The sequence below is a fragment of the Oncorhynchus keta genome, chromosome 26, assembly GCF_023373465.1.
Source record: "Oncorhynchus keta strain PuntledgeMale-10-30-2019 chromosome 26, Oket_V2, whole genome shotgun sequence".
Lineage (NCBI taxonomy): Eukaryota > Metazoa > Chordata > Actinopteri > Salmoniformes > Salmonidae > Oncorhynchus > Oncorhynchus keta.
The window spans coordinates 29,747,911-29,774,777 of record NC_068446.1 but is presented as its reverse complement, the minus strand read 5'-3'; the positions used below and the strand labels follow the sequence as shown (position 1 = coordinate 29,774,777).

At 44.5% G+C, this 26,867-nt stretch overlaps 1 protein-coding gene across 5 annotated transcripts in view; it reads right to left on the bottom strand.

Annotated features, from left to right (window-relative positions):
- Nucleotides 1-55: 55 nt before the first annotated feature.
- Nucleotides 56-26,867, bottom strand: part of LOC118359228 (histone-lysine N-methyltransferase, H3 lysine-79 specific-like) — a 44,545-nt gene continuing 17,733 nt past the window's right edge. For 2 of the 5 annotated variants that reach the window (XM_052480520.1, XM_035737616.2), the window contains exons 7-29: nucleotides 26,716-26,778; nucleotides 26,563-26,618; nucleotides 26,326-26,408; nucleotides 25,850-25,918; nucleotides 25,638-25,744; nucleotides 21,526-21,567; nucleotides 21,288-21,371; nucleotides 20,926-21,145; nucleotides 20,690-20,803; nucleotides 20,500-20,591; nucleotides 18,005-18,106; nucleotides 17,762-17,899; nucleotides 17,466-17,591; nucleotides 15,910-16,358; nucleotides 15,707-15,809; nucleotides 15,457-15,573; nucleotides 15,316-15,358; nucleotides 14,647-15,206; nucleotides 14,256-14,458; nucleotides 14,071-14,144; nucleotides 9,096-9,776; nucleotides 7,578-8,265; nucleotides 56-7,413 (exon numbers count right to left, since the gene is read on the bottom strand). In XM_052480520.1, the coding sequence (XP_052336480.1) occupies nucleotides 7,673-8,265; nucleotides 9,096-9,776; nucleotides 14,071-14,144; nucleotides 14,256-14,458; nucleotides 14,647-15,206; nucleotides 15,316-15,358; nucleotides 15,457-15,573; nucleotides 15,707-15,809; nucleotides 15,910-16,358; nucleotides 17,466-17,591; nucleotides 17,762-17,899; nucleotides 18,005-18,106; nucleotides 20,500-20,591; nucleotides 20,690-20,803; nucleotides 20,926-21,145; nucleotides 21,288-21,371; nucleotides 21,526-21,567; nucleotides 25,638-25,744; nucleotides 25,850-25,918; nucleotides 26,326-26,408; nucleotides 26,563-26,618; nucleotides 26,716-26,778 (4,119 nt within the window). In that variant the 3' untranslated portion in view covers nucleotides 56-7,413; nucleotides 7,578-7,672. The remainder of the gene's footprint in view (nucleotides 7,414-7,577; nucleotides 8,266-9,095; nucleotides 9,777-14,070; nucleotides 14,145-14,255; nucleotides 14,459-14,646; nucleotides 15,207-15,315; nucleotides 15,359-15,456; nucleotides 15,574-15,706; nucleotides 15,810-15,909; nucleotides 16,359-17,465; nucleotides 17,592-17,761; nucleotides 17,900-18,004; nucleotides 18,107-20,499; nucleotides 20,592-20,689; nucleotides 20,804-20,925; nucleotides 21,146-21,287; nucleotides 21,372-21,525; nucleotides 21,568-25,637; nucleotides 25,745-25,849; nucleotides 25,919-26,325; nucleotides 26,409-26,562; nucleotides 26,619-26,715; nucleotides 26,779-26,867) is intronic. The other 3 variants (XM_035737618.2, XM_035737617.2, XM_035737619.2) reach the window with 3 other exon arrangements.

Below are 26,867 nucleotides of genomic sequence, written 5' to 3'. Positions count from 1 at the left end.
TAAAGAGCACCCTTTTAATATGCATAATATCACCAATAAGCAGAGACGCAAATGAAACACTTCATAAGAAAACATTTTATTAATCATAAAAAGCGAAACAAATTTCAATTTGTCATTAATCATATTTAAGATAAAAGCACCAACACCAAGAGTTTCCATGACAACCCAGGGTGTTTTGGAAAGTAGGTTTGCCTATTGCACCTCAAACCTGCCCTGGCTTTACTGAGTTAGTTAAATTAATTCCTTCAACCACACAGCGTTCTCCTATGTAAGGATCACAACACTGATGGTCAAAGGACATTTCATTTTTAGAAAGAGGAGAGGGATTGAGACGTGTGAGAGAGTAGGAAGAGATGAGGCTTTTCCACGACATCTTCAGACTAGTCGAACAAACCTGCAGTCTTTTGCTGGCGTGGCTGGATGTGTGTGACAGTGAGAAATTGAGACGACAAACATACATCTACGGCAGTTTGTCAACTCATAGCACCAATATCAATTTAAGTTACATCAAAATATAAATGCGGTCCCTGGTCCTGAGAAAGGGACAAACATAAGTCCCAGTTTTAAGATAAGTGGGACATACACTATTCAAAGTGTTATAGCATTTTAAGATATCTGATAAGTTCCTGAGAGAGACTTGGCAGGATTCAGTTTTGGTATGTGGAAAAGTCTTAACTGTAAAGTTATGCATTGAGAAAATGTATAGAGCACTATATGGACTTCAAGATATATCATCCACATTTGCCAGAGAGATCGTAGGCTTAGTTCTTCAGTGGACATATTAGAAATGGGGCATGTTGTAAAAGTTTGTTAAAACCTGATATTCACTACCCAATACTATTCTCACTCCCACACACATTGCCACTCCAGCCAACTAGGATGTATATATATTTATATTCAGATTAAAAAGTAAACGAGAGCCTGTGCTGAAGTTTAAACCTTCCCCCTCTAGCACAACAGGAGAAGTGTATTAATCAATAGCTGCATTTTCCCTCATTTTAAGTGTAGGAGAGCACTGCACTGTCTGTTTAAGAGTATTAAAACTTCATCTGAATCTTGTCATAAAAGCGTAATTGATAAACTGTGATGAAATCAAACACCAAGAAAAAAAATGAAAACAATCATTACAAAAAAGACCTGTCAGCGCTGTTAACAATGGAATTCATGTCTGACAATTAACAAATCATTGTCCTCACTTCACTTGAACATGAAGGGTTGATAAACATTCCTGGTTACAAAGCACTCGTTTACCGGACCACATTGTGACTAATGCTTTGATGAGTAGTTTTTCTTTCAGGGTATAGGTGAAACAAACAAAACAATGAAGAGACATTCATGTCCTGCTGCTTCACGTCCTCAATTAATAAAGACTCATTTGGCAATCAGATCTAAAGGAAGCCTGATTGTTACAAACTCACATAATACCTACTAGTTATTCTACTACCAGTTATATTGGAACAATTAACATGTAATTACAAACAGATGTAATATGCTCACGCTATGGGAAGGAGGCGGTTTTAAGACATATCCCAGGCAGTAGAAATGAGATGACATTTGGTTTTTGGATGTACCCAGAACATTTTCTGAAATCAGTCTGTGTGGTTGAAAGAGCACCAGTATACGTTTTTCTTTAAAAAGCACAAAGTAAATCTGATACAATCCAGACAGTCTAGTTTCAGCACACAATCTCTATCTGCATGTGTTAAGCACATAGCACAAGCGTCGAGTCTCTCTAGATAAATATATACAGTATCAGTCAAAAGTTTAGACACCTACTCATTCATGGGTTTTTATTTTTAACATTTTCTACATTGTAGAATAGTGAATAGATCAAACTATGAAATAACATATGGAATCATGTAGTAACCAAAAAAAAGTCCAAACTTTTAACTGGTACAGTACATCTCAGAGAAGCCCTCATTGACACTGAATAGTCATGGTGTTTCTCACTATTAAAGCACTGGCTTAACAACTCTGCACCTCTGTCTCCCTTGGGTCCTGGCCCAACCTGTTTGACAGGTTGTAGAAGTTGGCCACATGTCAGCCCCCCAAATAATTAAATAATACCCCAAAGCAATCTAGGCGTTTCATATTCAGCAACACACCCTTAAAACTTAAGTTAAAAATAAGAATACAAGAAAAACATTTACAAATAGTCCTGAACAAGTGGCAAGTTTCTGAAAGCAAAAGGGTGTTTCGCAGTATGCCAAAAATACTGTGTGAAAACATCTAATGAGAGCGTTACCTATTGCCTTAACTCTGAGCCAAATCGTCTGCAGTTGTACACTAGTACAACAATTCAAAAATCTGATAACTACACTTTAAATACGAGAAAGAATGCCAGAAAATGGCATTTAAAACGTCCCTGTGTACAAGAAGCACCAAGTATTGACAGTTATTGATGTTCTTAATATTGTATAAATAAAATGAGGCACAGTCCAGAGTTATACAGATTGTAGCACCAATGTTTTCAGACTACGTTAAGTACACACTTATACCTAATGCATTCTACACTGTTACACATTTCAGGAGAACAAAAAACCAAAAACATGACAGCATAAATATAATCAAAATTATACACAATTAAACAGTCAGAATGTCTCCCATTCACAGTACAATGTTGTTTACAAAAATGAAATAAATCAAGTGAAAATTGCCCAGTAGTTTGTTGTTATTCATGCATTTACCAGTGTGTGGGTGAGGATGTTTGTATACCAGTGTGTGGGTGAGGATGTTCGTATACCAGTGTGTGCAGGTTGGACAGGCTGCAGAAAGTACCACTACAGCCTTCAGTGGACAAAAGGTGACACGTAAAAAAAATGTTTTACCCATCCCCTGTGAACTCCTTGAGAGGGTTCCAGAGACTTGCCTGAATACAACACGGACCGTATTAAAAGTCCCAAAATTACACCTGCATTTTTCATCCTATCAGTGTTTTCAGCAGGGCTATAAAAACAAAACCAAGAAGCTTAAGTTAGAGTAGTTGAAATTCCTACTTGTGAAGAATGCACATTGCGTTGCAGGTCCCTACTCCCTAGCTGGCTCTATAAGTAGTGATTATCAACTGACTGTCTCAGTAATTGAATCCTGTTTCCCCATTACATCCTCAAGTCTTTCTGCTGTTCACTTCTATACATTTTGACACAGCATTCAAATGAATGAGAAGACACTAGAGGCTTACTATTAAATTTCCAGAAAATGATCACACCAATAACTTTTTTTTAGTGCTGTCCCTGCACCAGGGATGTTGCCACAGTGAGGGAACACAAATATGTTATCCAGTGTGTTTGAACCAACAGCTTCTCGTTTCATACTGTATCCAAAAGCTAATGTGGTCAAATCATATTTAATTCACTGAAGAAATTATCAGGGTTAAAGGTTAGCTAGCAGAGCGACAGAGATGCAGTCACAGCTGCATGGTCCCTAGTCCTGTACAGAGTCGGGTTAAACTGGTCTAGACTGTGTGTAATTAATATATATATATATATTACACACACACACACACACACACAGTGGGGCAAAAAAGTATTTAGTCAGCCACCAATTGTGCAAGTTCTCCCACTTAAAAATATGAGGCCTGCAATTTATCATAGATACAACTATGACAGACAAAATGAGGAAAAAAAGAAAAATCAAGAAAATCACAGTGTAGGATTTTTAATGAATTTATTTGCAAATTATGGTGGAAAATAAGTATTTGGTCAATAACAAAAGTTTCTCAATACTTTGTTATATACCCTTTGTTGGCAATGACAGAGGTCAAACGTTTTCTGTAAGTCTTCACAAGGGTTTTCACACACTGCTGGTATTTTGGCTCATTCCTCCATGCAGATCTCCTCCAGAGCAGTGATGTTTTGGGGCTGTTGCTGGGCAACACAGACTTTCAACTCCCTCCAAAGATTTTCTATGGGGTTGAGATCTGGAGACTGGCTAGGACACTCCAGGACCTTGAAATGCTTCTTACTGCCTCCCGGGTGGCGCAGTGGTTAAGGGCGCTGTACTGCAGCGCCAGCTGTGCCACCAGAGACTCTGGGTTCGCGCCCAGGCTCGGTCGTAACCGGCCGCGACCGGGAGGTCCGTAGGGCGACACACAATTGGCCTAGCGTCGTCCGGGTTAGGGAGGGTTTGGCTGGTAGAGAAATCCTGGTCTCATCGCACACCAGCGACTCCAGTGGTGGGCCGGGCGCAGTGTGAGCTAACCAAGGTTGCACGGTGTACCCTCCGACACATTGGTGCGGCTGGCTTCCGGGTTGGATGGCGCTGTGTTAAGATGCAGTGCGGCTTGGTTGGGTTGTGTATCGGAGGACGCATGACTTTCAACCTTCGTCTCTCCCGAGCCCGTACGGGAGTTGTAGCGATGAGACAAGATAGTAGCTACTAAACAATTGGATACCACGAAATTAGGGGAGAAAAGTTCAAATTAAAAATAAATATATATATTTTAAAATGCTTCGTGGCTGGGCCACTCCAGGACCTTGAAATGCTTCTTATGAAGCCACTCCTTTGTTGCCCGGGCAGTGATCATTGTCATGCTGAAAGACCCAGCCACGTTTCATCTTCAATGCCCTTGCTGATAGGAGGTTTTCACTCAAAATCTCACAATACATGGCCCCATTCATTCTTTCCTTTAGACGGATCAGCCGTCAGAAAAACAGCCTCAAAGCATGATGTTTCCACCCCCATGCTTCACAGTAGGTATGTTGTTCTTTGGATGCAACTCAGTATTCTTTGTCCTCCAAACACGACGAGTTGAGTTTTTACCAAAAAGTTATATTATTTTGGTTTCATCTGACCATGTGACATTCTCCCAATCTTCTTCTGGATCATCCAAATGCTCTCTAGCAAACTTCAGACGGGACATGTACTGGCTTAAACAGGGGGACACGTCTGGCACTGCAGGATTTGAGTCCCTGGCGGCGTAGTGTGTTACTGATGGTAGGCTTTGTTACTTTGGTCCCAGCTCTCTGCAGGTCATTCACTAGGTCTCCCCGTGTGGTTCTGGGATTTTTGCTCACCGTTCTTGTGATCATTTTGACCCCACGGGGTGAGATCTTGCGTGGAGCTCCAGATCGAGGGAGATTATCAGTGGTCTTGTATGTCTTCCATTTCCTAATAATCGCTCCCACAATTGATTTCTTCAAACCAAGCTGCAATAACCCCAAATTGTAGATTCTGTCTTCCCAGCCTGGTGCAGGTCTACAATTTTGTTTCTGGTGTCCTTTGACCGCTCTTTGGTCTTGGCCATAGTGGAGTTTGAAGTGTGACTGTTTGAGGTTGTGGACAGGTCTTTTATACTGTTAACAAGTTCAAACAGGTGCCATTAATACAGTTAATGAGTGGAGGACAGAGGAGCCTCTTAACCGGTTAATCCTACCCCCTACTTTTTCGAACATTCTGTTAAAAATCGCGCAACCTTTCAGCGTCCTGCTACTCATGCCAGGAATATAGTATATGCATATGATTAGTATGTGTGGATAGAAAACACTCAGGCGTTTCTAAAACTGGTTAAATCACGGCTGTGACTATAACAGAGCATGCGTTTCATCGAAAAGCGGAATAAAAACTGATCACTGAAAACTGGAAAAAGTATCAATGCGCCACTTGCATGTATTGTTGAATGGAAACCAAATTACCTGTAGCTGAGATTGCAATTCCTACAGCTTCCACACGATGTCACCAGTCTTGTCAATTGCCTAGGCTTTTTTTCTTGGTCAAACGAACAAGAGACAGCCCATTTCCTCCGGTCTCCGACGGGATGTTTTGGAGTAGAAATTTCTGAACATGATTTGAAGACGTGGAGCTATTGAATATACATCGCCCCGTGATCAATTTGATAGATTATTAACATTTACTAATACCTAAAGTTGCATTTACAAAAGTATTTCGAAGTGTTTTGTGAAAGTTTATCGTCAACTTTTTTAATTTAAAAAAATGATGTTGCGTTATAAAACGCAGTTTTTTCCTTGATCACACAGTCTTCATAGATCGATATCTAGGCTATATATGGACCGATTTAATCGAGAAAAAGACCCAATAGTGATATTTATGGGACATCTAGGAGTGCCAACAAAAAAGATCGTCAAAGGTAATTAATGTTTTATATTTTATTTCTGCGTTTTGTGTAGCGTCGACTATGCTAATTATTTTGTTTACGTCCCCTGCGGGTCTTTTGGGGTGTTGCATGCTATCAGATAATAGCTTCTCATGCTTTCGCCGAAAAGCATTATAAAAATCTGACTTGTTGGCTGGATTCACAACGAGTGTAAAGCATTATAAAAATCTGACTTGTTGGCTGGATTCACAACGAGTGTAGCTTTAATTCAGTACCCTGCATGTGTGTTTTAATGAACGTTTGAGTTTTAACGAGTGCTATTAGCATTTAGCGTAGTGCATTTGCATTTCCAGATGTCTAGATGGGACGCATGCGTCCCGGGTCGAACCAAGAGGAAGAAGAGAAGACGTTACAGGTCTGTGAGAGCCAGAAATCTTGATTGTTTGTAGGTGACCAAATACTTAATTTCCACCATAATTTGCAAATAAATTAATAAAAAATCCTACAATGTGATTTTTTGGATTTTTTTTCTCATTATGTCTGTCATAGTTGAAGTGTACCTATGATGAAAATTACAGGCCTCGCTCATATTTTTAAGTGGGAGAACCTGCAATTGGTGGCTGACTAAATACTTTTTTGCCCCACTATATAGATGCGTTTACACAGGCAGACAAATATATATATTTTTTGCACTAATTGGTTATTTGACCAATCACATCAGATATTTTTCAGAGCTGATCGGTCAAACGACCAATTACTGGAAAAAATATCAGAATTGGTCGTCCTGTGTAAACAAATTATTCGTGTGTGTGGGGGGGGACAAAGAAAACACCCTGGTGGTCAGATAATGACAGAACAAAGATGATACTGGGATGAAGGTACAACAGGAGTCTCCCGCCATATACAGTCTGTCTTTAGTAATATAACATGGACAACTACACTGCTAACTGTGCTTTCTTCTGTCATCAAATGTCTGAGTTGAGTCTTAAAGCTCAATATAGTTATCTATATTTCATACTTTGTAGCACCAGGTTACATGGTGACAGTGATGTACCTGTACAACTTACTGCCATGGAAACAGTGCATGTCCTGTGTCTCTATAACGTTAATGTTCAGAGCAGGCAGCATACCAATTCATTCAGGATGGGAGGTACACAACTCACGGATTACAGTCAGCCTCAACCCACGACACAAAAACCCCCGTGACCGCTCAACTCCGCTCAGGATGCCATGCTGTGTGTGTCAATGTGAGAGTGTGTGGCAATTTAACAGGCTTAGGAGCACCAGTGAAAGAGTACCGTGGTCCACACCTGGCCATTTGCATAGGTTACGTTGGGTTGAGGTAGATATTCTTCAGTTACCTGCCAGGGAGAGGAAAGAGCCAGGTTCAGAAAACAAGACAAAATTCTGTCATGACCAAGGGCACATAACAGGATAGGACATGGCAGACATGAGACGGCTCATGAAGAACGGATTTATCATAGAGCTAATCTATTCACAAACCTAGAGTAGGAGTCTAACTTACCTTGTTGGGACTGAATAGCAGCTTGGGGAGAACAGGGACAACCAGATCTCTCCGCCTTATCCCTCTGACTGACCTACTCCCCCCCCACCCCCACCCTACCTAGGCCGGGAACCGGTGTGCTGAGAGGACGACATGTAGGAAGCAGGCAAGCCCAGAGTCCTCCACATGATGCCCCCACCTCCTGATATACTGGCCGGGGTTGGAGGGGGCAGGTGAGGGGGGTGGTGTGCTGTGAAGTTACGAGAGGAAGGAGGAAGGTGGGCAGAAGCAGCAGCAGAGGAGCCAGAGAGAGAGATTGAGGAGGACTGTGCCCTCTGATGCTGGAGGGAAGAGGCAACTAGTCGTGAGGAGAGGAAGGACTCAGAGCGAGACGAGGGAGTGGGCTCAGAGGAAAAGGGGACAGAGGAAGAGTAGGAGACATTAAGTAGAGGCGGGGGAGGTGGTAGAGAGCGCATGGGGGGCAGAGGAGTGTGCAGTACTGTCTGGGAGCGGCTATGCTGGGCCTGTGAGAGGGGCAGGGGGATGGTGGAGGACACAGAGGCCAGGAAGGAGGAGCATGAGTGAGGGGCAATGTGCTGATGCTGCTGGGAGGAGGAGAGACTGAGCAGAGAGCTGAGGCCTCCTGTGGCTGGCAGCACAGCCCCAAACTGATGGGACGACACTGAGGGCACCACGTGGTGAAAAATACCTGCGGATTAAACAGCAAGAGAGAGAGATGGGGGTGAGGACAGAGAGATGGGGGAGGACAGAGAGATGGGGGGAGGACAGAGAGACAGAGGGGCTGAGCCAGGATTTGCATAGCGCCAAGCAAGTCATACAGACAAGCACACAGAAAGCAGACAGACATTTCACTTTGACACATCAACTCATTCAAGTATTACAACATAGCTCAATGGCCATTCCTCTGCTTTAAATGGATTGTGGTGTTCTAATAAAACAGCAATGTGGCAAATCATAGTGAAATGTCTATAAATAACACAGAAGACAAGCAAATGACACAAACACCGATAGAAAATGGCCATGTTGATTAGGTTTCTTTGATTAAATGTTCAATGCTTGAGAGATCTATATCTTACCAACACAGATAATCACAGATGCAATATGTCTTTATTATATTAAAAGGACATTTCCCATGTCCGTGGCCATGACTTCATGAACCAATTTTGTCATCTTAAGGATCTGTACTCTCATTGAAGTATTAGGCATTTCCCAAGGGTGTCTAACTCAGCTTCTGTACAGCCAGTCCATGGCAAAGCAAAGCAGCAAGGGCATTGAGACAGGCAGCAGCACAGGGCTCCCACACTTACCTCTGTCCAACTTCGGGCCTCTCCATTGAATCCCTCTGGAGCTGTCTAACACAGCAACCCTATCTAAGGACTGATCTCACAGGAAGAGTAGCTCCTGCTTCAGCAACAGCTAATGGGAATCCTAATAAATGCTAAATCCTCTATCCCAACCCATAGTTAACAGTGCTGCTGAAGGAAAGGTAACCGATTAGAATATGTCAGTGGGCCTCACCTCCAGCTGCTCCGCCTGCCAGCCCAGCGCTGGAGAAGCTCCCCAGGGAAGAGTGTCCGTTGACCAGGCGAGAGGCCCCGCTCACCGAGGTGCTGGGCATCTGGGCCCCAAACAGGGACTGAAGGACAGAGGCCCCCCCGAGGGGGAACTGGGCCCCCAGGTACTGTCCCACAGAAGCCCCTGAGGCTGATGACACAGCTACTGGGCTTCCCCCCACCTTCCCACTCAGGATACCACCGCTGGCAGCCGCAGAGATGAAGAGGTTTTGGCTGTTTCCTAGGCTGCTTGATGTCTTCAGCTCCCACTCCCCCCTGGGCTTCTGTTTGGGCATAGCCTGCCTCTCAGAGCTGCTTCCTCCCTGGGGGCCTGCCCCTGGCCGGCCACCAGCCTCCTGGCTGAGGAAGGGGCTAGGGGGAATGTACGGAGATGCTGAGGACTCGCCCCCACCCCCTTCCCCCCCCCTCCTCTGCTGCGGTTTGTGATCAGAGTCTGAGTCGGTGCCTTGGCCCAGTGGCTCTCTCCCCATACCGAAGGGGGAGCCCCCCTGCCTCAGCTCGCCTGGGGGCTGCTTGGTGTCTGAGATGGGGGAGAAGGTAGACTTCCACTTGCTGTTGGAAGATGAGGATGAAGAGGAGACTTCACTGCCGGTGCTGTTCCCACTGCTGCCTCCCGATTTCCTTCCTGTGGACCCAATAGAGAGAAAAAGTAAAGTGGGGGGAAAAAATCAAAAATAAAAAGTACAGTAGACATTGGACAAGTGACAGCGCTGGAACGATAAACTGAAGTTACCGACACGGCCTTCCTCTTTCCGAAGCAGTTTATGTAAGCCAGTAATTTTTCTACACAACGTTCCTGTAGATTGTTCAAAAACCATTATTTGGTCAACAGTAATAGCCTATGCATTGTTGATTCCTGCTATGACAGTATCTGCCTGTCTCCGTTTCACTATCGCCTGCTGTGTGAGCAAACCACTCACTGAGAGCACAAAGAGATGCCTTTTGAGAAGCACAAGGATGACTGTTGCTAAAAATGCAATTGTGGGGGAATACAGTTTAAGCAACTACGTTTGTTCTACACTGAAAATGTTGCATGTTAGGTTTGTTTTCAAAGATTTTACTGAGTTACAGGTCACAAGAAAATCTGTCAATGGAAATAAATTAAATCGGGTCCCAAACTACAGATTTCACATGACTGGGAATACAGATATATATAAATAAAAAATTATTAGGTATCTGTGACGAACAAATATATATTTACATACACTGCTCAAAAAAATAAAGGGAACACTAAAATAACATCCTAGATCTGAATGAATTAAATATTCTTATTAAATACTTTTTTCTTTACATAGTTGAATGTGCTGACAACAAAATCACACAAAAATGATCAATGGAAATCAAATTTATCAACCCATGGATGTCTGGATTTGGAGTCACACTCAAAATTAAAGTGGAAAACCACACTACAGGCTGATCCAACTGTGATGTAATGTCCTTAAAACAAGTCAAAATGAGGCTCAGTAGTGTGTGTGGCCTCCACGTGCCTGTATGACCTCCCTACAACGCCTGGGCATGCTCCTGATGAGGTGGCGGATGGTCTCCTGAGGGATCTCCTCCCAGACCTGGACTAAAGCATCCGCCAACTCCTGGACAGTCTGTGGTGCAACGTGGCGTTGGTGGATGGAGCGAGACATGATGTCCCAGATGTGTTCAATTGGATTCAGGTCTGGGGAACGGGCGGGCAAGTCCATAGCATCAATGCCTTCCTCTTGCAGGAACTGCTGACACACTCCAGCCACATGAAGTCTAGCATTGTCTTGCATTAGTAGGATCCCAGGGCCAACCGCACCAGCATATGGTCTCACAAGGGGTCTGAGGATCTCATCTCGGTACCTTATGGCAGTCAGGTTACCTCTGGCGAGCACATGGAGGGCTGTGCGGACCCCCTAAGAAATGCCACCCCACAGCCAAACCGGTCATGCTGGAGGATGTTGCAGGCAGCAGAAAGTTCTCCACGGCGTCTCCAGACTGTCACATCTGTTACATGTGCCCAGTGTGAACCTGCTTTCATCTGTGAAGAGCACAGGGCGCCAGTGGCGAATTTGCCAATCTTGGTGTTCTCTGGCAAATGCCAAACGTCCTGCACGGTGTTGGGCTGTAAGCACAACCCCCATCTGTGGATGTCGGGCCCTCATACCACCCTCATGGAGTCTGTTTCTGACCGTTTGAGCAGACACATGCACATTTGTGGCCTGCTGGAAGTCATTTTGCAGGGCTCTGGCAGTGCTCCTCCTTGCACAAATGCGGAGGTAGCGGTCCTCCTGCTGGGTTGTTGCCCTCCTACAGTCTCCTCCACGTCTCCTGATGTACTGGCCTGTCTCCTGGTAGCGCCTCCATGCTCTGGACACTACGCTGACAGACACAGCAAGCAGTCTTGCCACAGCTCGCATTGATGTACCATCCTGGATGAGCTGCACTACCTGAGCCACTTGTGTGGGTTGTAGACTCCGTCTCATGCTACCACTAGAGTGAAAGCACCGCCAGAATTCAAGTGACCAAAACATCAGCCAGGAAGCATAGGAACTGAAAAGTGGTCTGTGGTCACCACCTGCAGAACCACTCCTTTATTGAGGGTGTCCTGCTAATTTCCTATAATTTCCACCTGTTGTCTATTCCATTTGCACATCAGCATGTGACATTTGTCAATCGGTGTTGCTTCCTAAGTGGACAGTTTGATTTCACAGATTGACTTGGAGTTACATTGTGTTGTTTAAGTGTTCCCATATATATATATACACACACATGTATGTATGTATGTATGTATGTATGTATGTATGTATGTATGTATGTATGTATGTATGTATGTATGTATGTATGTATGTATGTATGTATGTATGTATGTATGTATGTATGTATGTATGTATGTATGTATGTATGTATGTATGTATGTATGTGTGTGTGTGTGTGTGTGTGTGTGTGTATATATATATATATATATATATAAAGAGGTGTGGATCAGAAAACCAGTCAGTGTCTGGTGTGATCATCATTTGCATGATGCAGCTGGACACATCTTCGCATAGAGCTGATCAGGCTGTTGATTGTGGCCTGTGGAATGTTGTCCCACTCCTCAATGGCTGTGGGAGGTTGCTGGTTATTGGCGGGACATCAATCCAGAGTATCTCCAACATGCTCAATGGGTTACATGTCTGGTGAGTATGGAGGCCATGGAAGAACTGGGACATTTTCAGTCCCATGCTGGATCATGAGGTGATGGCGGCGGATGAATGGCACAACAATGGGCCTCAGGATCTCGTCACCGTATCTCTATGCATTCGAATTGTTATCGGCAAAATGCAAGTGTGTTTGTTGTCCGTAGTTTATACCTGCCCATACCATAACCCCACCACCAAGGGGCACTGTTCACAATGTTGACATCCACAAACTGCTCACCCACATACACACTGCTGCCATCTGCTCAGTACAGTTGAAACCGGGAATCACTTAGTGTGTTGTGGAATCTGTTATGAATGTATTGTAATGTTTTAAAAATTGTATAACTACCTTAATTTAGCCAGACCCCAGGAAGAGTAGCTGCTACCTTGGCAGCAGCTAAGAGAACCAGGGTAGCTAGCCTGGGGCGGCAGGGTAGCCTAGTGGTTAGAGCGTTGTACTAGTTACCGGAAGGTTGCAAGTTCAAATCCCCAAGCTGACAAGGTACAAATCTGTTCTGCCCCTGAACAGGCAGTTAACCCACTGTTCCTAGGCAGTCATTGAAAATAAGAATTTGTTCTTAACTGACTTGCCTAGTTAAATAAAGGTAAAAAAAGAAAATCAAAATATTTCTTCAGCGTGCCAGTGACCATCGAAGGTGAGCATTTGCCCACTGAAGTCAGTTACAACGCCAAACTGCAGTCAGGTCAAGACCCCGGTGAGGACGACGAGCACGCGGATGAGCTTCCCAGAGACTGTTTCTGACAGTTTGTGCAGAAATTCTTGGTTGCGCAAACCCAGTTTTATCAGCTGTCCAGGTGGCTGGTCTCAGACTATCCTACAGGTGAAGAAAGCGGATGTGGAAGTCCTGGGCTGGTGTGTGGTTACAAGTAGTCTATGAGGCTGGTTGAACTTACTGCCAAATTCTATAAAATGACATTGGAGGCTGTTTATGGTAGATAATATTTGAATTCTCTGGCAATAGCTCGTGGACATTCCAGCAGTCAGCATGCCAATTGCACTCTCCCTCACATCTTGAGACATCTGTGCCATTGTGTTGTGCCAAAACTGCCCATTTTAGTGGCCTTTTATTGAGACCAGCACAAGGTGCACAAGTGTAATGATCATGCTGTTTAATCAGCTTCTTGATATGCCACCAGTCAAGTTGATGGATTATCTTGGCAAAGGAGAAATGCTCACTAACTGGGATATAAACAAATTTGTGCACAAAAGTTGAGAAATAAGCTTTGTGTGTATGGAACATTTCTGGGATATTTTATTTCAGCTAATGAAACAGCATACATTTACTGATAGATTAATCTATTAGCCTACATGGATATATAGCAACAATATAATATTTTGAGTTAGAAATCTAGCTTTTATTTTGAGTCAAACCTTTTTAGTTCCCACTTCCTCAGGTGGTGAATAATAAAGCCTAAAGGCCAATATGCACAAAGATGTCAGCAAATTCTTTGAAGAGCACCCCAAAATTATAATGAAGATAATTTTGGACCCTATTTAATCATGCATTCCCTGGATATGTGAGATGAAATAGCTTACTTTTTAAACCATAGGGTACGATCTCAGTTGTCTTAATTGGGACTGAAAAAGAGCCCTGTAAAGTACAATTTTTTATCATTGAATTTATTGTTATCGAGCAAAATACTAACATTTATCATGATATGACTCTGTCCATATCGGTCAGCTCTATAATATCATGTTTATTATGCAGGATTCAGCGGTCACATTTGGACGTTCCTTACCCCGCTCGCTGTTCCCTGGTCTGCCTGCCCCATCTCTGCTCTCCAAGGAAATAGTGGCAATCTTCCTTTCAATTCTAAAAAAAAAATACAAATTAAAAGAAAATATAAAAACTTCAAATGTACTCAAATGTACTCTTGTGTAGAGAACCAGCAACGTGGCTTTTCTGCTTCACCATTTACTATACCTTGAGCTGGAGCTGTCAGCAGGGTAGCCAGAGTCGTCGTCAGAGCTGGGTGCAGAGGAGTAGTGTCCTGAGCCGTTGATCTCCAGAGGGCGTTCTCTCTTCAGTACAGGAGGCTGGTCCATGTCTGGCCCACAGGGGCTACAACCAGACTGCTCCGGGGAAGAAATGGCAGCAATCTCCAGAGGCTGGTTAATGTTGTTCACCTGACACGACAAACACAGAAACCATTAGGGAATCAAACAACTCTTGTTGAACAACTCTTGTTGAAATATGTATAGAGTAGATATTTGGGAATCAAACAACTCCTATAGCAAGTACCACGCTGCAATCAACTTAGCCATGGACCACATACTGAAGGACAGGGAAGCAACTTGAATGTGGCTTCACTCACCATGGAGTTGATGTTGAGTGGGGATCCTGAGGGTTGGCTGGTGGAGCTGAGCCCAGGAAAGGACCTCCTCTTTGGTGAGCCGCTGGCAGGTTGAGCCCCCGTGGAGCTGCGCTTTCTCCTCCCACGCTTGCGCCCCTCTTGTGATCCATGGCCGTGGGTGTGTGTGTGCTGGGAGCCCGGCAAGTGGTGGTGGTTATTGGTGTTGTGGTTGCCGTGGTGATGTTTGCCCTGCCTGCCCGAGCCAAGGTGTAGGCGAGTCACTGCGCCCCCTGAAGAGGATGAAGATGAGGAAGAGGAGGAGGAAGAGAAGAACATGCGGCGTCTGGACTCGCTGTCCTGGGGCTCAGAGTCAGACTCACCGTGCCGCTCGGCCCAGTCCTCAGGGAGGATTCTGGGGGGGCCGTCAGCGTAGTGGAGGACCCCCCCGGTGCTGAGAGGGGGGCTGTGGCCTTGTGTTGGTCCCGTTAGAGGGGCACCGTGAGGGGGAGGGGAGGGGGCAGCACTGTCCTGGTCCTCAGAATGAGAGCCTCCGTTCATCAGCCCTGAGCTAGAGGAGTACCCTGAGGAAGAACAGAGCGTGTTAGACGCTGGTCCTTCAGGAGAGGTCTGTCAACACATGCAGGTTTCAATGGATGTGGTTAAAGTACTAGTGTATTTGGGGCTGCTTACCGTTGGTCTGGCCCGTCTGGAACACAGGACTCGGTGTGCTCCTCTACAAAAACAAAAGTTTGAGTCAACCGTGTTTTATTACAGCACACGTAACCTTTATTACCCAGTCCAAAATCAAACCCTAGCTCTACATGTACTCACCAGTCTCTCAGCTCGGCTGGGCAGCACCACACTGGCCAGGGGGATGCTAACAGGGAGCTTGCTGGGGTGCACCGTGCTGAGGGGGATACTGATGGGCAGGCTGGTGATGGTGTCACCCTGGATATCACACACAGACAGAGGACAACTTAGGGAGGAAAATACAGAGAGCGTAAATAGTGTTTGAGTCAGCATGGTAGGCTGTGTGTCAGGATGGAGTCAGACAGTGTGGGAACAGAGTGGACAGAGTTACCCTCTCAGCACTCCTGGGTGTGTTGTTCTGCAGACTGTCTGATGAGTTGGGAGAGAGGCAGCTCAGTTTAGCTCCTAATGGAGAGGTGACAGCAACCATATCCCTGCAGGAGCAGAAGTGTCAGAAATACAGTACTCTACGAACATGTAACAAACCTATTAGCAGAGTCCCTACAGTGGTTGTAGATATTAAACCTGACTAACCTGAGACCAGTGAAGCCCAGGCCTCTGAAGTGTGCCATACTAGAGTCCTGGTTCAGGTGTCTGCGCAGGGCGATCTTAGCTGGGGAGTAGCGGGTGTAGTCGGGGAGGGGGTGACCCAGCTGCCTGTGTCGGGCATCTGGGGTGGGGGGTACAATCTCGTGGTCGGGCGAGATAGGCAGGTAGCGGGAGAGCAGCCCTCCCTTGGTCCCCACACCACCCCTGTGGAAGCAGGGCGGGGCGATGCTGTTGATGGACAGCTCGGGGCTGAGACTGTTGAGGCTGGCCGCAGCCAGGCTGAGTTTGGGGGTGTGGTGGTCCAGGGGAGGACGGGGGAGGGCCTCCAGGCCGGGGAGGCCCTTGTGGTAGAGGGAGCCCTCACAGGGACTGTAGGACTTGAGCTGGAGCAGCTCCTGTTGCCTCTGACTCTTCTCCAGTTCCACGATGCTGATCTGAGAACCAACAACAGGGGGAGTCATTGCATAAGGTAAGAAGAGGAACAAAGCTTTATGAGAACATGCCACTGCTTCACAATAACAGTAGACGGATCCTTTCAATTATTTCTGAGTATGTCAGTAGAAACAGGCAGGGGAGGAAAGAGGGGATTCAGGCAGGGCTATAAGGTTGGAGCACCAGAAAATACAATTCTTTAAATAGATTGAGATATAGCCTATAGCTGGCCTATATGAATGTGAGCTATTTCTGAAGCACATGTTGTGCCCTACAAACTAAAAGGTAACCCTGGAAATACATCTGCTTATTATAAAAAGCAAAAATGTTGATACAAATAACTAATTGAAATTACCAAGTAATTTGTTGAATATTCGGTTATGTAAGTTGTCAGGTTGTGCTCTAAAAAAAATACAAATAAAACTTTCATATAAACTAAATAGGAAGTTCCATGTCCACAACAATGCTTAAACCACTTCAGTAGACAACTTGTTGAGTGTTGTTAAACTTTAATTTAAGTGTGTACCATGCCCCTCTATAGCAACAGACTATTGTTTGGTTAGCAGTGTTTGTAGCTCACATCTGTAGGGTTTGCAAAACAAATGGATGCAAATAATCATGATGTCTTGCTGCAGGGTAGGCATAAGCTAAATTGTACTTAACTTTTAATTGAGGTTTTTGAGAAACACAGACAAGAAAGCCTTTAAATCTACCATTAACGTCGCAACACAGTGGTAGACATACTCAAACCGCACACAGACGGGCATTCCTGTGCGTTGCCTCTTCAGAAAGTTGCAGAAAAAACGAATCACTGATGCATTCTGTTCATGTCTTATGATACACTTAAGCAAATTAATATTTTGAACTGACTAGCAACAATCGTTTTCTATGTAGCCTAGTAATGGGGCAATCACAACACTTTCTTCTTCTTTAAAAAACCCGCAACAGTACAGAAAAGCCTAATCACCACAATTATCTGGGAGATTTTTTCCCCTAGACGCACTCGTGCTCACAAATAAAAATGTCCAGGACGCACAGTAAAATTTTAAGGAGCATAAGCGACCAAAATGCCTGCACTTTAGAGCCCTGGGAACAGGTGAGAGGTGTACCTGCAACTCGAGGCAGTGGCGCTGTTTCTCTGAGATCTGTCTACGCAGGGTCTGCTTCTCCTTCAGCAGGCTCTCAAGACACAGAGAGCGCCAATCCAGCTTCAGCTCCTCACATCGAGACTTCAACTGAGACAAACGGACACTTCCAGGTAGTTACATGCCTCTGGTCCAACAGTGTCAAGCATGCAGATGAAATCCAATGTGAAAGCGGCCAGAGAGAAGTCAGCCAGGAATACAGTATAAGTCGCTCTGGATAAGAGCATCTGCTAAATGACAAAAAAAAGTAGAGGTCTCACCAGGAGCAGGCTGTGATCCCTCAGCTCGGCCATGTCTCTCTCCAGCTGCTTGGTCTGCTCCTTCAGTTGACGGTTGTGGGCCGAGATCTCCTTCTGGGCCTCCAATAGGTCCTCCATGGTGAGGGCCTTCACTCCCAGCTGAGTGGAACAGACATGGTACAACTTTCAGGGATCGAGTACTCAACCACTATTTGAGTCTCAATATCAGCTCGTTTTATTAGACAGTCACCAGTGTCTGCCTACCTCATCCAGTTTGTGGTGGAAGAGCCCTTTGATTTTCTCTTTGTGGGTCTGACATGCAGTCTGCAGATGCTCCGCCTGCCCAGAAAGCCCTCTGTGTTTGAGCTGGAGGAGAGAGGGAGACGGAAGGAGGATCACAAGCCAGGAAGCTTTACAAGTCGAGGCTAAATCAAATCAAATTTTATTTGTCACATACACATGGTTAGCAGATGTTAGTGCGAGTGTAGCGAAATGCTTGTGCTTCTAGGTCCGACAATGCAGTAATAACCAACAAGTAATCTAGCTAACAATTCCAACACTACTACCTTATAGACACAAGTGTAAGGGGATAAAGAATATGTACATAAAGATATGAATGAGTGATGGTACAGAGCGGCATAGGCATACAGTAGATGGTATTGAGTGCAGTATATACATATGAGATGAGTATGTAAACAAAGTGGCATAGTTAAAGTGGCTAGTGATACATGTATTACATAAGGATGCAGTAGATGATATAGAGTACAGTATATACGTATACATATGAGATGAATAATGTAGGGTATGTAAACATTATATTAGGTAGCATTGTTTAAAGTGGCTAGTGATATATTTTACATCATTTCCCATCAATTCCCATTATTAAAGTGGCTGAGTTGAGTCAGTATGTTGGCAGCAGCCACTCAATGTTAGTGGTGGCTGTTTAACAGTCTGATGGCCTTGAGATAGAAGCTGTTTTTCAGTCTCTCGGTCCCTGCTTTGATGCACCTGTACTGACCTCGCCTTCTGGATGATAGCGGGGTGAACAGGCAGTGGCTCGGGTGGTTGTTGTCCTTGATGATCTTTATGGCCTTCCTGTAACATCGGGTGGTGTAGGTGTCCTGGAGGGCAGGTGGTTTGCCCCCGGTGATGTGTTGTGCAGACCTCACTACCCTCTGGAGAGCCTTACGGTTGTGGGCGGAGCAGTTGCCGTACCAGGCGGTGATACAGCCCGACAGGATGCTCTCGATTGTGCATCTGTAGAAGTTTGTGAGTGCTTTTGGTGACAAGCTGAATTTCTTCAGCCTCCTGAGGTTGAAGAGGTGCTGCTGCGCCTTCTTCACGATGCGGTCTGTGTGGGTGGACCAATTCAGTTTGTCTGTGATGTGTACGCCGAGGAACTTAAAACTTACTACCCTCTCCACTACTGTTCCATCGATGTGGATAGGGGGGTGTTCCCTCTGCTGTTTCCTGAAGTCCACAATCATCTCCTTAGTTTTGTTGACGTTGAGTGTGAGGTTATTTTCCTGACACCACACTCCGAGGGCCCTCACCTCCTCCCTGTAGGCCGTCTCGTCGTTGTTGGTAACCAAACCTACCACTGTTGTGTCGTCCGCAAACTTGATGATTGAGTTGGAGGCGTGCGTGGCCACGCAGTCATGGGTGAACTGGGAGTACAGGAGAGGGCTCAGAACTCACCCTTGTGGGGCCCCAGTGTTGAGGATCAGCGGGGTGGAGATGTTGCCTACCATCACCACCTGGGGGCGGCCGGTCAGGAAGTCCAGTACCCAGACGGTCGAGACCCAGGGTCTCGAGCTTGATGACAAGCTTGGAGGGCACTATGGTGTTAAACGCCGAGCTGTAGTCGATGAACAGCATTCTCACATAGGTATTCCTCTTGTCCAGATGGGTTAGGGCAGTGTGCAGTGTGGTTGAGATTGCATCGTCTGTGGACCTATTTGGGCGGTAAGCAAATTGGAGGGGGTCTAGGGTGTCAGGTAGGGTGGAGGTGATATGGTCCTTGACTAGTCTCTCAAAGCACTTCATGATGACTGGTAGTCGTTTAGCTCAGTTACCTTAGCTTTCTTGGGAACAGGAACAATGGTGGCACTCTTGAAGCATGTGGGAACAACAGACTGGGATAGGGATTGATTGAATATGTCCGTAAACACACCAGCCAGCTGGTCTGCGCATGCTCTGAGGGCGCGGCTGGGGATGCCGTCTGGGCCTGCAGCCTTGCGAGGGTTGACACGTTTAAATGTTCTCCTCACATCGGCTGCAGTGAAGGAGAGTCCGCATGTTTTAATTGCGGGCAGTGTCAGTGGCACTGTATTGTCCTCAAAGTGGGCAAAAAGGTTATTTAGTCTGCCTGGGAGCAAGACATCCTGGTCCGTGACGGTGCTGGTTTTCTTTTTGTAATCCGTGATTTACTGTAGACCCTGCCACATACCTCGTGTCTGAGCCGTTGAATTGAGATTCTACTTTGTCTCTATACTGACGCTTAGCTTGTTTGATTGCCTTGCGGAGGGAATAGTTACACTGTTTGTATTCGGTCATGTTTCCAGTCACCTTGCCCTGATCAGATGCAACATTCCCAGAAGGATAGTCTCATCCAACATGACTGATAAAGAGAGGGGTGAGAGTTGGTGTGAGAGTCTGAGGGAGTGAATAATTATTATTTTTTTTTTAAAAGGTGGCAATACCATTAGTGATTGTCAGAGTTCACAAGATGGAATGAGTGATTTGGACATTCCATTTACCTTCTCCTGCTCCAGGACTTGCTGCAGGTTGTTGCGGTACTGAGGTGTCTTCATGTAGGCCATGAACTGGAGGTACTGGACTTTAATGTTGTCTGTGTGAGGAGAGAGCAATGGCTTATCAGGACTGCTGACTGAGTGACTGACTGACTGATGTGATAACTAAGGGTGGGGTCAGGGTAGCGGTGCTCACCAAGAAGCTGTTGTAGGCCAGGAGGACTGGGGCCCAGCAGAAGTTGGCCAGACGCATAGTGCTGAACTTTGGGAGGTAGCTGGTAGAAGGGACTTTGAGGTGACCTGTATGCATCTGTAGAAACACAGAAAGTCAGCTAAACAGACATGGACCACAATGAGTAAAAGGCTGAATAACACAAATGCACAAGGGTATATGGACACAGCCCTGAGTAAAACTGTCACCAGGTGGCTCACCCTGAGGGGGTGCTGCTGAGAGGGTCTTGGCATGCAGCAGATCCAGGGCACTCTGGCTGCTCTTGCTCTTTCGCTCAGCTGCGGCTACAGCAGCCTTCTTGGGACGCCCGCGCTTCCGAGCACTCAGCTTGCGGCCCTTGAGGAGTTTGGCGCGCCGCGGTTTGGGTGGCGCCTTCACGACTGCCAATAGGCCTGGTCGCTCAACCTCCTCACAGGAATCCTAAGACATATACAGGGAAGGGACCAGCATGAGAGAGAAAATTCGGACCTAGAGCTGCTAAAGTGATCTCATATCATAGGGTAAAGCGCAAGAACTTAGCATAGAGACGTGAAAAGACTATAAAGTCAGCTAAGTCAATTGCCTTGTGCTCCTTTGCCTTGGTTGGCGTGGTGCTGTTGCTTTTACTATTCTTTTCTTGACGACGCCGAGCTGCTTCTTGCTCCTCCTAAAAACACATAGGAACATCTGTTGTTTACCATGTGAATCGTTCAGCAGGGCACGAACTAGGAGCAACAGTAAAGCTGGAGGTGACCAAGATTGCCCACAGAGTAATGACAATATAAAATAGTGCAAAAGGAAAAAATAATTTTTTAGCTTACCCTGAGTTTAGGATTTTTGAGACTATGAAAATAGTTTTCAAGCTGAAAAGGAAAAAGAAGGTATCAAGTATTGCACAAGGACATAGGGGAGAGTGACCTCTGCTATCTAAGCGCAGTGCCTTTGTTTGACACTGTCCATAAGCCCTCCAGCACGTGGATGAGTTAGTGAGGAGCTACAGAAACAATGCAGCGATGACCTCACCGTTTCCACTGCCTCCAGTGAATGGATACATTAACCTCGAAGGCTCAGCCGTTGGATCATTTAGCTATTTGATTTTGAATTTTAGGACCCCTAGTTATAATTTCATTAACGATTCCAATTTAATTAAATATTAAAAATAAATTGGCTACTACTACTGCCCACAGAAATGCAATGAATAACTCCTTCATAAATGTAAAAAAGACCAAATAAATCATAAGGAATACGTTTTTGAATCGTCTGTCCTATTTCTAGGACATAAGAAAGCTCAGGAAATATTTGTTTTCTGAACACATTAAACCCCTTATTTTTGTTCACAAAACTACCTCCATACTTCTGTTTGTATGGGTTACCTTCAGACGAGTCCCGTGACACTTGTGGGGGTTGTAGAGCAAAAGAGTCATCTTTCCATAGAGTGGTCATATTAGTTTGTAGGCCAAACCGTTCGGACGCTAGAGACGTTTGTGAGAAGACCGATTTTCAGGATGTCTCATGGTCTGACAAACACCGCTGTAGCTCGGCCACCTTCCACCACAGATGCGGAAGGCCGACATAGGCAGATGGTGGATTGAGACGCAGCCCATGCAACAAAACATATCTCCATCTTAAAACTGACGGATGCGTCAATCGATTTAAGGATTAAAGACTTACTCATTTATTTCACTTGCACTGAGATGGTACAAACCAGTATAGACCAGTATCAAGACCAAACATAACTAACAGAAGGACACATTTCTAGGTCAGGATTCTCCATCCCTATTCCTGGAGAGCTTACCATCCTGTAGGTTGTCTTACTAACCTGATTCATCTTATCAACCAGCAACTGAACAAAAATAAAAGCGTAACATGGAATGATTTTACTGAGTTACAGTTCATATAGAGAACATCAGTCAATTTAAATAAATTAATTAAGCTCTAATTTATGGATTTCACATGAATGGGCAGGGGCGCAGCCCCTGGACAGCCATAGGCCCAGCCAACCAGAAGTTTTCCCCACAAAAAGGGCTTTATTACAGACAAAAACACTGTTTCATCAGCTGTCCATGTGGCTGGTCTAACATGCAGACCACACCGCTCCTGTTACGTGCAAGTTGCAAATTAAAATGTACACGTTATTCAATCATTTAATCTGAACTGCTCACTGAACTTGATATATTTTTTAAGATTGATGTGCTTGCAAGTCACACCCCTCCCATCTCCTCATTGGTTTTTAGGAACATATACCCACATGGATGATTGAAAGATGAAGTGAGGTCCACACTCCAACCCAGCTGGTGGTGGTAATGCACCTTAACCTCTTCAACCTATGGGGGCGATATTTCATTATTGGATAAAAAAAAACGTGCCCGTTTTAAGCGCAATATTTTGTCACAAAAAGATGCTCGACTATGCATATAATTGACAGCTTTGGAAAGAAAACACTGACGTTTCCAAAACTGCAAAGATATTGTCTGTGAGTGCCACAGAACCAATGCTACAGGCGAAACCAAGATGAAATTTCATACAGGAAGTGAGCCAGATTGAGGCGCTGTGTTCCAATGTCTCCTTATATTGCTGTGAATGCGCAAGGAATGAGCCTACACTTTCTGTCGTTTCCCCAAGGTGTTTGCAGCATTGTGACGTATTTGTAGGCATATCATTGGAAAATTGACCATAAGAGACTACATTTACCAGTGTCCGCTCTGTGTCCTCCGTCGAAACTATTGCGTAATCTCCAGGTGCGTGCATTTTTCCATTTTGAACAGAGGAAAAAACCAAACTGCCAAGAGTGACTTATCGAATAGATATGTGAAAAACACCTTGAGGATTGATTCTAAATGACGTTTGCCATGTTTCTGTCGATATTATGGAGTTAATTTGGAAAAAAGTTTGCGTTGTAATGACTGAATTTTCGTTTTTTTTTGGTAGCCAAACATGATGCAGAAAACGGACCGATTTCTCCTGCACAAATAATCTTTCAGGAAAAACTGAACATTTGCTATCTAACTGAGAGTCTCCTCATTGAAAACATCAGAAGTTCTTCAAAGGTAAATGATTTTATTTGAATGGTTTTCTGTTTTTTGTGAAAACGTTGCCTGCTGAATGCTAACGCTAAATGCTAACGCTAGCTATCAATAGCTATCAATACTGTTACACAAATGCTTGTTTTGCTATGGTTGAGAAGCATATTTTTGAAAATCTGAGATGACAGTGTTGTTAACAAAAGGCTAAGCTTGAGAGCTAGCATATTTATTTCATTTCATTTGCGATCTTCATGAATAGTTAACGTTGCGTTATGGTAATGAGCTTGAGGCTGTATTCACGATCCCGGATGGCTCGACGCAAGAAGCTAAAGTTGGTTGCCAACTGCCATAAAGTCCACAGAAGACTGGAAAGATTACTAGAAAATAACTAGGTTTACCTTTTAATCTGTGGATTCATTGTCGGAGTAGAGGATCTTGTGCATTTCAGCTCAAATAACCCAATGTTTATATCTCAGGACAAATTATAATGAATGTTTGATGCATTTCAACCTGTCCCCAAATTAGTTGTCTCAGAGTTCATTTTGATATTTCAACCTGCGTGTCCTGATCACGTATGGTCTGGATGGACAGAAATCAACATTCGCACACCCCGTTCTAGTCAGCATGTAAGACGATCCTGCAGGTGAAGAAGCCAGATGTGGAGGTCCTGGGCTGGCGTGGTTAAACATGGTCTGTGGTTGTGAGGCCAGTTGGACCTACTGCCAAATGATCTAAAATGACATTGGAAGCGGCTTATGGCAGAGACATGAACATTAAATTCTCCGGCAACAGCTCTGGTGGACATTCCTGCAGTCACCATGTCAATTGCACGCTCCTTCAAAACTTGAGACATCTGTGGCATTGTGTTGTGACAACTGCACAGTTTTGAGTGGCCTTTTATTGTCCCCCAGCACGAGCTACACCTGTGTCAGCTAATTGATATGCCACACCTTTCAGGTGGATGGATTATCTTGGCAAAGGCGAAATGTTCACTAACAGGGATGTAAACAAATTCATGGACAATTTTATAATTAAGCTTTTTGTGCATATGGAGAAAAAAAAATGACATTTTATCTCAGCTCATAAAACCAAACCTTTACATGTTGTGTTTATATTTTTGTTGTGTTTATATTTTTGTTCAGTATAATTATTAGAATCAGGTGCACTACATTAGGATTGGCAAGAAACCCTCCAGGACCATAGCTCTCCGGGAACAGGGTTGGAGTGTCCTGTTCTAGGTTCTATTGGCACAATATGCCACCACGACCAACAGGCAGAAAAGTGAAAATTTCCTGCTTGCAGTCAGGCTAAATGAGTGCAAAAGTAAGCAAGCAAGTCCTGTTTTTAATGTTCCTAAACAAGTTGAAAACACTCATGGTACAACATGTAGGCTAGTAGTAATGTTGGTTGCGCCATCACCTGTCTCAGTATCACCTCTCCTCTGTCCACTGCAGGGCTATACCAGCAGATCCAGTTGTTTTCTGCAGGGATATGTCCGACTAAACATGTTCTGAGTACTGCTACCGTACGCATTGGTATTTTATATACACATGAACTGATTGAGAGCTCTCATTCAATTCAATGTTGCCCTACTATAAACAGACTTTTCCCCCCGTTTTTTCCCTTCTTTTTTTTTTTTACAAGGAGCACATGTGCACCTAAGTTAGAACATGTAGGCGCACATAGAAATGTAGGAGCACAATGAAAATTTTTTGGAGGTAATAAAGCTAGAATCCTTTTTTTTTTTTCTCTGCGCACGGGTGCTCCCAAATCAAAATTCTAGGTCGTACAGCAAAATATTTAGGCGCATATGAGTAAAATGGTGGCACTGTAGAGCAACTGCCATTGCAACATTGTGAATGTATTGGGACGGAGGGGATGAGTGTAAAAGAGGGGAAAGCTTGACTCACTATGGTGCGGTCTATCGTATGAAGGTAGTAGGAAACTGGTTTTCCAGTCCAGGACACTGAACCCCTCAACGGAGACAACTCCACGACTCTCATTATTGTGCCAATGTCTGAAAAGGAGAAACAAAGAGCAGAAAGGCAATCCATTTAGTTCATGAAAACACACTAGAATCTTTGAGATCCATAAGAATGATATGAACATGATGAAAACCTACCACTCAAGTTTCGACTGTTGATTCTAAAATTTAGAGGTGCAAAAGGTTTTGAGGATACAATTTTCCCACCTAAAAGAGAAAAAACATGATCTTCCCATGAAGGCACTTCACAAATGGCTATTTGAGAATGCTTAAAACTAAACAATACAAACACAGATCTATAATGAGTCCCAGATTGATCTGTGTATGTGGCTGCAATAAATAATCAATGGCAGCATAGACCATGCTTTCATGTCTAGCTTTTAAAACACAAGGGTCATGTTGAATAAAATGCACAAGGGTAGGGTTCAGAGGTCAAGTGTGTGGTATTGACACAGCTGACATTAGCTACCTGCATGTTACCCTCTCTCTTGTTATCTCTAATAAAAGCAGCTGAATCAATAACCTATTGAAATTATCCAAGGTTCTTAATTTGCTGTACCAAAATGGCAGGGTGGGCTTGACACAGGGTAACAAAAGAGCCATTTACTACATACCTTCCTTCATGTTAGCAAAGCGCTCCTTCAGCTGGTGATCAACCTCTGGACCAAAAGCAAAGTTGTTCACAAAAATTACACTACTAGACAAACGGGGAAGAGGAGAGAAGGGAGAAGAGGAGAAAACGATTTAGAGTTGAAGCTGTGCAGACGTTTCCCTTGTGTTCAGACGTGTGTAAATACACAGTGACATCTCAGTGGGAGTGGAAGCCTCCAGATTATATAGAGGTACTGTACCTTGTGTTGGCTATCCTCTCCTTCCACACTTCAGACAGGAAATCCCCCCTCTCCAGCTTGAAAATAAACAGGAAAATAAGTTGCATGTCTGCAATCCAAAACCATTTGTGTATTTCTAAATGACACTTCTGTCAGATCAACTCATAATCTTACCGAGTAGTCCCCGTGTTTCTTCCCATACCACTTCATCCACCTCTTAAATTCTTTGTCCATGGACTGAAAGAAAAAGCACACAAATTACTTTTATGACAACCATCTGGAATAGATGACAAAAACCATCAAGCTCGGTGTGGGATGTTAGGAAC